The sequence below is a fragment of the Amblyomma maculatum genome, chromosome 6 (assembly GCF_055883805.1).
Source record: "Amblyomma maculatum isolate TAMU_Amacu chromosome 6, ASM5588380v1, whole genome shotgun sequence".
Lineage (NCBI taxonomy): Eukaryota > Metazoa > Arthropoda > Arachnida > Ixodida > Ixodidae > Amblyomma > Amblyomma maculatum.
In genome coordinates this window covers 49,679,510-49,692,248 of record NC_139349.1, presented here as the reverse complement: position 1 = coordinate 49,692,248, position 12,739 = coordinate 49,679,510, and the positions used below count along the sequence as shown (strand labels likewise).

At 42.3% G+C, this 12,739-nt stretch overlaps 1 protein-coding gene across 2 annotated transcripts in view; it reads left to right on the top strand.

Moving 5' to 3' along the window:
- LOC146185706 (PHD finger protein 14) overlaps positions 1-12,739 on the top strand; it is a 33,816-nt gene that overhangs the window by 10,660 nt on the left and 10,417 nt on the right. For both annotated transcript variants that reach the window (XM_084606630.1, XM_084606631.1), the window contains exons 9-17: positions 1,771-1,865; positions 4,827-4,869; positions 5,218-5,349; positions 5,767-6,028; positions 6,659-6,765; positions 8,216-8,311; positions 9,488-9,588; positions 10,553-10,684; positions 11,625-11,766. In XM_084606630.1, coding sequence (XP_084462756.1) covers positions 1,771-1,865; positions 4,827-4,869; positions 5,218-5,349; positions 5,767-6,028; positions 6,659-6,765; positions 8,216-8,311; positions 9,488-9,588; positions 10,553-10,684; positions 11,625-11,766 — 1,110 coding nt within the window. The remainder of the gene's footprint in view (positions 1-1,770; positions 1,866-4,826; positions 4,870-5,217; positions 5,350-5,766; positions 6,029-6,658; positions 6,766-8,215; positions 8,312-9,487; positions 9,589-10,552; positions 10,685-11,624; positions 11,767-12,739) is intronic.

Below are 12,739 nucleotides of genomic sequence, written 5' to 3'. Positions count from 1 at the left end.
AAAGATTTCTGAAAATGCCTTTGCAGATAAATGTGCTTTTTGCATGCATACACCATTTACCAAAATAAATTGTGGTAAATATGCATCAAACAGGCGTTTTGTGAAGTAGAAAGAAGAAGAAAACAATCGGATGTTTTATTTATTTTTTTTTATGTGATTCAGACTGAGCATTGTTAAATGAAGGGCGATTTCCTAGAAACTTAGTTTATTTGCACCAGTGACACATTGTTGAAGATTTACTGGTTCACTGGGTACTGTGAAAGGCAGCATATAATATGAACCCGCATTTAATATGAAATGTAGTTTTTAGTAAAACGAAGAAGAGAGTTTCCTGCTTATAATGCAAGCGAGGAAAGCACGTCAAAAGCATTAACAGTTTAGCCGAGGCATTTCAAACTGCAAAGGTATTGCAAAATAGTTCAATATATCGATCACTTGATATATAGAAATGGCAGTAGATAGCTTTTTGTAACCTAAATGCAAAACTACTTTGCTCACACATCAGTGACACATTCTTGGTGTGACATGTTGCCCGCCACTGTGCTGATGATGTGATACTTACTAGTCGTTGCTATGACCAACCTGCTTTGTGTCGAAACCAGAATGGATGGTGCTTTGGAACTAACTGCTGCCTGTCATAATCAGATGTCTAGCCTTGTCGTTTTTCTGTAAAAGAAAGAAGGTGATTGCTCGCTAAATTTAAGGTACAGTTCATTTCCACAACACCTTCAACAGGGAAGCGAGTGAAGCAGGCCTCACGAGGGCTACTATTAAAGCTTTGGTTAGATGGCTTGACTTCACCACACAACGTGGTGCGCAAAAATTGAGCTGATAAGAACTTCAAGAAACCTTTCATTACATTCGGCGTGCTGCATTTATTGAAAGTACAACTGGCAAGCTCTTTGGAATGCTGGCACAGCCATACGTGATCCATCTTTAGAGTTGCTTGAGAAGTCTGTTTCAGCAAAATGACTGCAGTAATTACGAGCTCTGCCTACTTCACCTAGTCTTTATAGGAGTGCTTGATGTTGTACTGATGCTTTTGGCACATATGATAACTTTCCTTTTAAAAGCAGCTGAGAACTTCATTCAGAATCCTAATATTGGGCAAGGGGCGGTAACCTTGCTTGCAATAGCATCAACTTCACGAGATCAGCATGTTTGAAATGGTATCATAATTAAGACTATTGGAACAGTCAACTGACGTCACTGCTAGATAACGCCTCATCTCACGGACAGCCTGTTGGGGATACCATTGAATAATGGCGAGAGTGAAACTGTAAATTTGGTCTGAAATTTTCTTGTACAAATTCACTTATAACATACTAGGATGCATGAAAAGACAGGAGTGAAGGCAATTTTTTTTGCTAATATTGCCTTTCATAAATGTTTGAATGCAGGCGTAAATATGTGCAACTGATATTTCTGATATAGGTCCTTAGAAAATTTTTCTGATACATGTCAGAAGTCTGTGGAACAGACTCCTGAGGCACATACAATAAACAGCAGCACAGTACACAATACAAAGCAATAAACTGTTTCAGTGGCTGCGGGCAAAATTATGCAGAAATATTTAGCCTTTTTCACAAGTGTTTACTGCTGTGTTTTCATTGGTTGATGGTGCTGGTGCTGTTCAATTGCTGTGCAAAATCTGGCCTTTTATTTGTGAGTGATCATTTGGCTGCTGTATTGGGCAGCTTGTGATGGAACTTCAGTCTTATCTTTGAATGACCACTTTTACCCTTGTTTCTTTTTCTTTGTTTTCTTTAGTCATGTGTGCTATGCGAAGATGAACGCCTGAGCCGTACCGGAGTGTGCATTACTTGCGATGCTGGCATGTGCAAGGCATCATTCCACGTCACGTGGTGGGTGCCAGCATATCATTTCAACCTTTACGTTTTTAGGGGTGCTATCCTACTGGCTTTGAGAAGAAAATGTAATCATGCTGAAGCAATACAGCAAGGCTCAAAATATATTTGCACTTGATGCTAGCAGAATTGCATTAAAGCGTGCTTCTGGTCATGAAATTGATACAGAATGTGTTTTCCTTCTATCTAGAATGCAGCTGCATTGTGCAAAGCATTTCATGCTTACACCTACACTTTCCGATGAGGTAGACCGTCATTTTAGTGCTTTTCTTTTTTTTTTTTTTCTTAGCTCTGTCCTAAATTCATGCATTTTGGATGCTTGTTCAGTTTCGATGGCATTGTCACTGAGGCTTTTTTTTTTTAGATGGAATTGAGTTTGTGGTGTGGTATAGTATGTAAGGTGGAAGCCCAGGATTTTTAGAGTATTCGACATCTGCAGTGTATCTCATACAACGAAAAGAGCAGCAAAATGAATTGCATGGCTACAGCAATGTAGCCCTATTACCTTAAAGACCCTCATATAGTACTAGTTGTAAATTTGGAATAGCAAAAAAAAAAAACAAAAAAAAAAAAAAAAGAAAGCATGAATCAAGTTTTATGAGTGTTAGCCATCAACCACATCCGCTTTCGCTGCTGCCGCTTCGACCTTGGCTCGCTTCTATGCTTGGTAAGCTGCTCGGTGACAGGCTGGTCTAGCTTCTCATTGTTCTATGGTCTCGGCAGCCTCTCTGGAACGGCTGCGGTCTCCGTATTTAGTGGGATGGCTTATGTGTATGGACAGCTATTTACCAAGTTTTAAATGCGGGAGTGGTGCAGATGGAACTTCATGAAGATGATGATGTTCACTGCAGAACATGAGACTGTTTTGCTGTTGGCACTTGATGAAGACGATGATGTCTACTGCACAACGTGAAATGAAACAACACATATGGCGCAGGAGTATGTGGTGCCATCTGTGGAACGCACGACATACTAGATGTTGGACTAACATGAAGCTCGCAAATGAACGCAGCAGAGCTAACACTCTAAGGGAAAGTTTTATCCATGTACAATGCCAGTGAGGAAAGCTCAGCAAAAGTATTTATTTGCACTGCGTTTAACAATTGCAAGGTGTGTACGCGCCCTGCACTGCGTATCCAACATCACCCCACACTGGCTGTTGAACAAGGCCGTGCACTCTCATCGTCACACACCGATTTGCTCCCTTTCTCGCGCCAACACACTTGATCAAAGAATTTCGCGCACCGTAAAGAGAAGAGCCGCTCACGTTCACCAGGGCAATTGCAGAAGCCACACGGTCCTCGGGCCATTGTAAACTGTTACATATGCTGCTTTCAGCTCAGATGCAGGACAGCAGTGCCGTATTCGTGCCAGTTCACATCTTGCATCGCCTGGATGTGCACTGTGCCTGGAAAGTGTTCTTGGATTTGGCGCCTTAGCAATCATAGGCTCGTATATTGCCTGCCTCCAGTTCCTTGCTGGGACATCTTTCCATAGAAACTGCTCTTTGGTACCTCTAAACACTTTTTATACTCCGCGTTTCTTGAAATTCAACTGACTGGCTCCTTGAGAATGCTGGTCAAGCTCCCACAATCGGAATATAGGCCATGGTCTGCATGTCTGGACAGGTCCACAAGACCCATGCAAAATGCTGAGTCCTGCTTTTGCCACCTAAACATGGGTACGCTTGTCCTGTTTCAAGCCATGTGCGTGGTCAACACCGTGGTCTCAAGGGTCGTGACTATGAGACCAGCGTATTGAAACTCAAGCCGTCAAAGCAGTTAGCTGCATCACTGCTAGATAATGCCTCGTCTCACTATAAGCCTGGTACCGATAGCGCTGAATAATAACAAAGCTGGAACTGTGAGCATGGGCCGAAACATGTTTCGGATGCGCAGATAATATGAGGCAGAAATCAGGCTTGATAAAATTGGGAAGAGGACTCATATAAGGGTTCTTTCAATATTGTAACGTAACAATATATAATATTGTAACAATATATAATGCAACACCCCATATCAGGAAAAAATTTATTTTCAGCTACAAAGTTTCTGTGGAAGGTGTATGGCTGTGCTTAGGTGAAAATACAAATGAGAGAAAATAAAACTTAACTCAGTTACTTTCTTGCCTGTTTTGCCAGTGATGAATTTAAACTCTTTTAGTCATAGTGTCCAAGATGTACAAACTTTAAAAAATAAAGTAAACAGATCGGCAGAAAGCTATAGAAACAATTGGGAGAGTGCCTGGCAGAGCCTAATTACTACTGTGGTCTCTTCGAAGTTAAAAGATGATTTGGTGCCGCTGTACTGTTTGTTTGCGTACACTTGCCCTGTCTTCAGGCACCTGGGCACTTGAAAGAACCATTCATCACCACACATGCTAAAGTATTCACCATTTAAGCCATATATGTAATCAAACAAAAAATTGCTTATGTCTTAAGCGTATTTCGTAGTAGTTAAAAAAAAAAGGTAATGAAACTCTCATTGCTCTAGTGTGCTTTGCCAAAGTAATGAAGTTGTCTTTTCCCTGGGATTTTGTAACTTTGTAATCAAGAGCACTGTTTGTACATCAGAAGTCCTAAAGATGATTGGCTGGAAATCAGCCTTTTGCATGTTACTGGACATGTCAATCTGTTAAAGGCACGTGTTTTATTTTGCTTTGCATTATACAGCATGGTACGCTTTTTAGTTTTATGAAAGCGAGGGGTTTTGGAAATAGCATGATTGTAAAAATAGCAAAGCCTCACTGCTTGCCTTCATCGCTTGAACGATTCATGCAGTCTTGCAAATTATAAAATGCCGATACTAACAGCATTTCCTGATAATTGCTTTAAAAGCAGTAGCTGAAACTTCATATTCATTTTCTCGTAAAGCAGACACATTCTCTGTGATTCCACATGAAAGTGTTGTAGTCAGGCATGCTGATTGTTTCCATCTACTGATTTCTGTTCCATTGCAGTGCGCAGAGGGAAGGTTTGCTCTCAGAAGCTTCAATGGAGGAGGTATGGAAACCCTTTCCTAACCTACCCTGTGTTTCTCTCTTTCTCTCTTTTCTTTTTGCTGTCAGGTGAACTTTTGGACACACCCAATATAGCGCTAAAGCGGCAACTGTGAAATTGCAGATGACTATAGTCTTCACTTCTGGTGTGTTATGCCTTGCACTCTATGCCTTGTATACACGGAGGCTCGGCCATCTCAAGTGGAAATTGTTCCCACTTTCTTGCCTCGGCTGATACAAATAAAGTACATGTTGCAGGCTCGAGCGTTAGTTTGCTCACCATAAGAAGTTGCCCTTAAATACACCTTTTTTAGAACTAATTGCAGCATGAGTTCACCTGTGTTTTTTCCAGATTGCAGATCCATTCTTTGCCTACTGCAAGTTGCATGCTGACAAAACAATAGTCCGAAGCAAGCGTAGAAACTGGCTTGCCCTGCAGTCGCGCAACAAACACCAGGCTGCCGTTCAGGACCCCAAGGAGAAGGTGGGCAGGCTGTACTCCAGCTTCTGTGTAGTGCTGCCACAGTTTTCTTCCTCTTTGTGGACTTGTGAAATGTGTTCCTTTTCCCTTTTGGAGGCCTTTCTGGAGAGTAGACAGAATACCAGCAAGTGTAAAGGCAGTAAGCAGTATCCTGTCCCCGGATAATGTAACATCAACCACTTGAAACATAGCTGCAGCAGTGGCTAGGAGTGACATCAAGCAGCACTAGAGTACTGTATGCAGTCAAAAGTATGTTACAAAGTTTTGTTGCAGCTGGCAACAATTGCATGTGTAAATCAGATTCTTATGGCTTTGCCAGTTTGTGTTTACTGAATTGAGTGGGGCTTAGAGATCCTGCTTGAGAACACATCCTTTGACCATAAAGGTTTTTGTGACAATGGCGCATTTGTTGCGGTGCAGGCTCGCGTGGAGCGCAAGCTGGCGTGGCACCGGGAGCGGTATCAGAGGCAGCACGCAGAGCGGCCCCCACCGTGGGTGCCCACCCAGAAGATGGCCCGCCTGCTCACGAGCAGCCCGTGGGCATGCCGTCAGCTGCTGCGCAAGGCCCACCTGATGGGTGTCTCCCAGCCCTCCCACCTGGCTGCCGAGGGGGTGGCCGACGCTCGCCGCAAGTGGCACGTGCCACCAGCCTTTAGCCTCGAGTTTGTCAGCTACTTCCTGGGTGAGAAAAGCTGCCCCTCCATCAACAAAAAAAATTTCTAGAGGAGGTACTGTTTGATAGGAAAAGCACACCTGCTAATTGACTAGAGGATTGAAAACTCCGCGGCCGTAATTTCAACTTTGAAATGGCAGGGCGTCACAACATGCATGGCACCGGGAGGGCCAGATATCTGTTTCAGGTGCAGAAACCCATTTCATGTGCCTGTTTATGGACTGACTGACAGATTTGCTGCTCATGGAGCAAGATGAGAGAAAGAAACATGTGGCTACCCTGCTGGCCACCTTCGAAGCACTCAGAGCAGGATAAAACGCAACCAGAAAAAAACAAAAAACTAGACCAGTGTTATTTTAAATTCGGATGACATGAGTTGCTTTCATGCTCTCAGTCCTCTGCTCACTTCATGCACAGTGCAATAAATGCTGTATATATATATATTTGCAGTTATCGTCTATTTGGAAGGCTACTTAATTTCTTTCATGTAACATGTTTAGACACGCCTCACGTGCTTTAAAATTTGTTTAGGCACACTACTGTTAAGCTGATTTTCTAGTTCCTTCAAGTTCATCTTAAAAGGGAGTTTGCTGAGGTCCATGTGGTTGTTCCTTGATATAGTGTTGTGGACTGTTGCAGACCGCAGTAACCGTGTTGCAACCATGCGAAGGCATCTGGATGAGCTTCTGCAGCAGAATTCTGAGCTTCAGGACCAGGAACAAGCACTCAGGCAGAAATACGACAAGGTTTGTGTTTCACTCCATTGGAGGCTCATTTCTTTCTTTCCTTCATCTTTTTTTTTAACTCTGTAGAGAATGCATTATTTACTCTGATATGATGCCAAGTATGCGAAAATAAAGTTGCCGAGGCAAAGCTTCTGCAATTGTGTCATTCCGCAAGCTATTGGTGTACTCAGCCACTGGCATAGCCAGCACCATCTGTGCAAGGTTGTTCTAACCGTACATGCCTAAATCACTTGTAATCAAAGAAACTATTCTCTTTTTTTTTTTTTTTTGATGTATTGAAAATATATCTTAATGAGACCCTGCACGCTTGCCGACCATGCCTCAGGCTAATTCTTTGCATTACGCAGATACCGACTCAAAAAGAATTACAGGAATCAGGTGCACTGGAACGGGAGTTTTAAGGGAAAGTTCAAAATACAAGCAAGTCGAAAATTGCCCTCATCTCTAGCTTCCCAGTCCTCCTCATTTTAGTCGCCCAATAACAACATGGGGCAGGAACAATCGAAACAGCCTATATATGAGCACTTGGCTGTAATGTCGCGGAAGATAGTTTTTCATGGTTTCCTGATCACTGTAACACATTTTCTCTAAAGCTGACAACATCGCTTCCATAGTTACGACCACGTGGGTGCCTTGTCTAAATAGAATGCAGAACTAACAGACAGGAAGCAGGCAAGGGAAGGAGATATTCCTTGGTCACCATGCACCTCCAACTGTTGTATGCTCCTCTCGTGAGCCCGCTCCTTAACTATCTCTTTCCCTCCAGCCGCAGGCAACTTACAATAGCAAGGCACAATAGTTGAGATCAGAAAGCTGTCCACAAGTATACATTGCGGAATCCTTTGATGTAAAGTAGTAATGAGCACCTTTTTAGTGCTTTTTATTTTAATAGCTGTGCATTGCCTTTGCACAAAGCAAACATGTTTGGTCTGTTGACTTAGTATAATATGTTATAACATGACATAATGTATGTTTACTTATGAACACAATTTGTAGCCTAATATTTGCTGTTCATCCAGTCATCAAGCACATTCCTAATGAAGTCGTATCCGCTGCAAAAGGCCACCACTGTGTGCTGGCACCATCAGTGCCATGATTTTGGTTTCTCAAGCAAAGAAAATATTGGATACCGAAATATGTGGGCTGCAATTGGTGGTAATCGCTGTAACGCAACAATTGTAGCAAACCGTCAAGACACTGCTATCAAATTATGTTGCGGAACCCCTTTAAATAAGCATTTCTAGCATACTATGTTTAGGAAGAACCTGTTAACTCATAACAGGGGAACAGTATTTCGTTGCACAGGAAGAGAAGAAGGTGGAGGTGTGTTTTGGCTGTGTAGCTTTGGCACCATTGCCAAGAAAAGCTTTGTGGGGCACAAGTGGCCTTCTTTCTGAGCAAAACGAAAGAAAGAAATCTTCATTAACACTTCCATTGTCATGCGCTGCAGGTAGTCCATCAGCTGGAGGAGCTCAAGAAAGAGCATGCCCACATGCACGAGTGTGGAACACAGTACTGGAAGATGCTGTGCGACTTGACAAACAAGGTGGGTTATCGATTGAAGCTGGCGGCACTTGTCGCGGAAAAAAAGATGTAGACAAGCCGTCTATAGTAAGTTCCTTTCACCAGGAAAAATTGTGTGTATCAGTGGCAGCATGGCTCTTTCTACAAGACCGGTTCTTGCACGGGTAGACATTATCCTGAAGTGAACTATGGGGGACTCCTGTTTCCTTAAAAGAAGCGAACAACACGCTCCTTTCCACGCTGTACCACGGACAGTGCATAATGTAGTGTTCTGTATCTCCACACACAGTACATGTGGAACACAGCTTATCGTTTTATCTTCGGTAGTAGTTTGCATCCTAACATTGGCCTCGCAATTCTGGACTGCCTTTGATGCGGTGTCATTGTTCCATGGGTGGTATGTCTCCACGACCAGACGCATTACTCTAAAACATCTCTTACTAAAGACTGCTTTACTCTAAAAGAGTTATTGAAAGAGAGGTTATACTGTAATTCTTTTTTTTTTCTCTCTCGTATGTTGTTATAATGTCACAGATTGAACTCGTGAAATGTGTGTCACATTCCATCATTAGTGCAGAAAGCAAGAAGTCTTTTTACATTTATGTTACATTTACATTATGTTACATTTACGTTCTTTGTACCTAGGCAGTGGCATTCAGACTTATTTCACACACCACACCATGTGTATTGTTTTTCCTTACTTGCTTGTGAGTGTAGCACTTGTTGTTGTTTTGTTGTTGTTTTTTCCTTGTCGATTTGTTGTCTACATAACTGGAGTGAAAGTATGCATTTTTTTGTTTATGATATCAGAGCAGGTTATGTGTGGAAACCATATTTTCTTGAGCTTTTGTGGGCTACTGCCAGTCTGTGAAAGTTAGCTCCTTATAAAAATTAATAGTTTCAGTCACTCAAATTAGCCTTCGCTTTGTTCATTGTGTTGAAACTCAAAGTTCTTTCTCCCTTTAAATGCATGCACTTCAATTTGTTGTGGTGTGCCTATGGCTTCTAAATTCTGTCGGCTTCTAAGGAAGCCTTTTTCTAAAGCAAGGTCACAGGTTTCATTCCTCCACTTGCGCTCTGAAACCCAGCTTGGAGTCACAGTTGGGGTCTAATTGACCAGACTCCTCAAGTCCATAAAATAGCTCTTTGTTTGCCTGTGTAAATGCAATTTGACCAGCTGCCTTGAATTCGGTTGCAGAAACTCCCCATGCCAGCAGTACTTGAAGCCAGGAAGCCAGTAGTCAAGCCAGCCAATCGAACAAGCCGCAGATCTGATTCAGGGTCGTCATTCCTCTTTGAGTAAGCCCTTTTTTCCCTTTTCCCGATGTGAGTGCATTAAAATGGAACCTGTGTCTCAACAGTAGTACTCGATATAAGTAATTTGCTCAGTAAGTAAATTCATCATTCTACCCAGCAATTGCTCAACAATGGTCAACACAAGGCTGCTTTTCTTCACTAGCGCAGTAACATGTTTCTTTATTCATTCTCGCCACGCACATAGGAGGACTGGAACCACCTTCATCCACATATTGTGTCCATAACCGATTATGCACTTTTTAAACAATCATTGTCTGTGCTTTTTTCTGTGAAGTAATCTTAGTGTTCTTTTGCTGCTGTTCCTGTTCATTGCTCTTATGATGTTACCGCGTTTTGTGTTTTCACTCTTTATTGCGATGTTATTCTCGTATCCCATTTTTTCTTGCATGTTGACATGTTGTGCTGTTTATTTTTGACCGTCTTTTTTTTACTCTGTAATTTTCCGCCCTCTTATGTTTGAAATTTCGATGCTTGAAACCCACTCTCCTCTCCTATGCCTCAGTGACTGAGGTTATGCAAAATAAATAAATAAATAATAACAAGCACACCCTGTTTTATATGCTAGGTTGCATTTACATTTTAGACTTTTTTTTTTTTTTTCAGCTGCCATCTTAGCATGTATAGGACTCGTCAATTTTTAAATCAACATACAGGCACCTCCTGTAGTTTCCATCTCAATTTTTACTGCATACTGTTAATCATTTATGACTTAACACCACCTCCGTAGCTGCCTGAAGTAAATAGTGAGCCGTGGCACTTGTGATGTGCTTTCGAATATTTTGTCTTCTTAGGTGTTGGCTATTTTTCTTTTTGCTTCACGTTCAATTCAAGAAGTCTCATTGACCCTCTTCTTGATTTCTTGCAGTGTTTATTCTTTTGGAAGTCCCTGTTTTGTGTTCTCTTTCTGTCGGGCTTTGCTTTTTCACGCGGCACCTGCCTTGCGCAGGTGTGGTGTCTGCAAGAAATCTCAGGACCAGCATCAGCTTGCCAAATGCGATAACTGCCAGCTACACTACCACCTCTACTGTCTTGACCCACCACTGACCAGGATGCCCAAAAAAACCAAGTCAATGGGATGGTACGTGTTGTTAGGGGCGTTTCCATTGCTCACAGCTTTAATTTATTTGTTTATTTATCAGAACCTCAAGGGTCCCCAGGCGGGACATTACATTAGGGTGGGGGCTTGAACGGCAATAGACAATGGCTGTTGTTGTGGCAATTACAAGGTTGAGATAGATAGCCGTTTTATTCAAGAACAGTAAGTCTTTCTCTGTTTCATTAACAACATTGGGAACAGCCGAGAGGCCTGCACATGTGGCTATATCATAATCTTGTGCAGGTAGCCTAAACATATCAGAAAAAAAAAATAATAATAAACTTGAATTATTGTGAAACAAAATATTGTTGTCATCTCTTATTGCTGACAGAGCACCCGCGTGGCCTTTAAGAGGTTTGAGCATCGCCTCAGTTCCTTATGCCCCAATAAACTCAGCATAGCTAGCTAATGACCATTTCATGAGACAGTGAGCAGTTGTGTGTAAAGGGCAGCATGGGCCGTTACCAGGAGTTATAAGTTCCCTGATATTCTGGGACTTGTTTTCCAAGATCCCTTATTGGCATTCTGCTTGTCTGTGGAAAGCGAGTTTCCCCTGTTGCAGGAGTGTGCAAAATGCTTGGGCACATGTACTTGCTACTAAGCTACACAAAGCCCAGGCATCATTTATTTGTACCTTTTTGCTGATCTTACTTTATCGTCCCTTTTTTTTCACATTTTGCTTTTATGAGATGCTCCAGTTTTGAGTGAGGGATTCAAATTGTCTTTGGCACAGGAGGTTTACTGAAAGCTGTCTCTGTGAGTGGCCAGTCTTGTTTAAATTAACGAATTTTTTTAATATTTACAGTTACCGTGGGCTTCACCTGATTAAAACTCCTTTGCTGAGCTCTCCTTATACATACTAGTAGCAGGATTCAATGGTGTTGCCCTACCATGTGTTGTGTCTTGTTATGTTTTTGTGCAGGCAGTGTAGCCAATGCGACAAGAACTCTGATGAGGACAAGGAGAGGCATTGCGACCCCAACGCACCACGTAGGCTGAGAGACCAGCCCAGAGGCACCCTGCGTTACGAGGATTTTCCCTTCATGGAGAGCAGCCCAAGAAAGGTGGGAATGCACCTTTATGGTGGTCTTTCTTTTTTTCTCTCATCATGTGTTTTGTTTGCGCTCTTGTTGCTGTTGCAACTGTGGCTACCGCCATTTTGCTGCAGGGAGCCTTTTTGAGAAGTGCAACAGTTGTAAGCAGGGGTCAGTGGGCCTTAGGCGGATGTTCTTTTGAATCAGAAAAGCAGTGAATGTTAGAAAACAGAAAAAGAAAGATGCTCAAACTGACGACTAATGGTGTTTCTGTTCAGCTGTCAACCTTTGATAATTTTGGACAGATCTACTAGGCCTATGAGTTAGCCCCAATGTTTCCGCGGCGGAAAATATTCAATTCCATGGATAGAGATCAAGGAGACTGCCAGTTGCCACTAGAGGCATGAAATAGGGAATCAGAATCCACCTTGCAATATAATCTGAACTAATAGCGCTAATTCATTTTTCTTTTGTTGTTGGCTTTTTTTTTTTTTTTTTTTTCTTTCAAGCTTTTCAAGGTAGCTAAAATGATCTTCACTGCCAGGCTCAACAACCAATTGGAGAAGCCAACTTTTTAATGACCTTTTAGCAGCGTGCATGCCATGTCAGTTGGAAACGGGAAACACAATCATTGATGGATGCGGCAGGCGCATGATGGCAGTGTGCTTCCACGCGGAAGACTATCATTGGCAGTGGGTTGCAGTGGAGACCACTTTGGAGCACTGGTGGCACACGCATGCGGAACAGAGTGCACCGAATTATAGCGGCTAAACTGTAGAACTTTTTTGTCTTGTTTTCCCCATTTTCCGCTTTTTGTTTCAACCAGATCCGAGCTTTCATTGATCGCCTGCTACAAAGAGAAGGCCACAATCATCATCGTCATCATCAGGCGATGACAATGCTCACCATGTTCTTGAGATCTCCTTTTAGTTGTATTTCGGCGAATAGGGTATAATAATGTAACGTAGATACATGCACACAGAGAGTGCATGTATTAACAAAT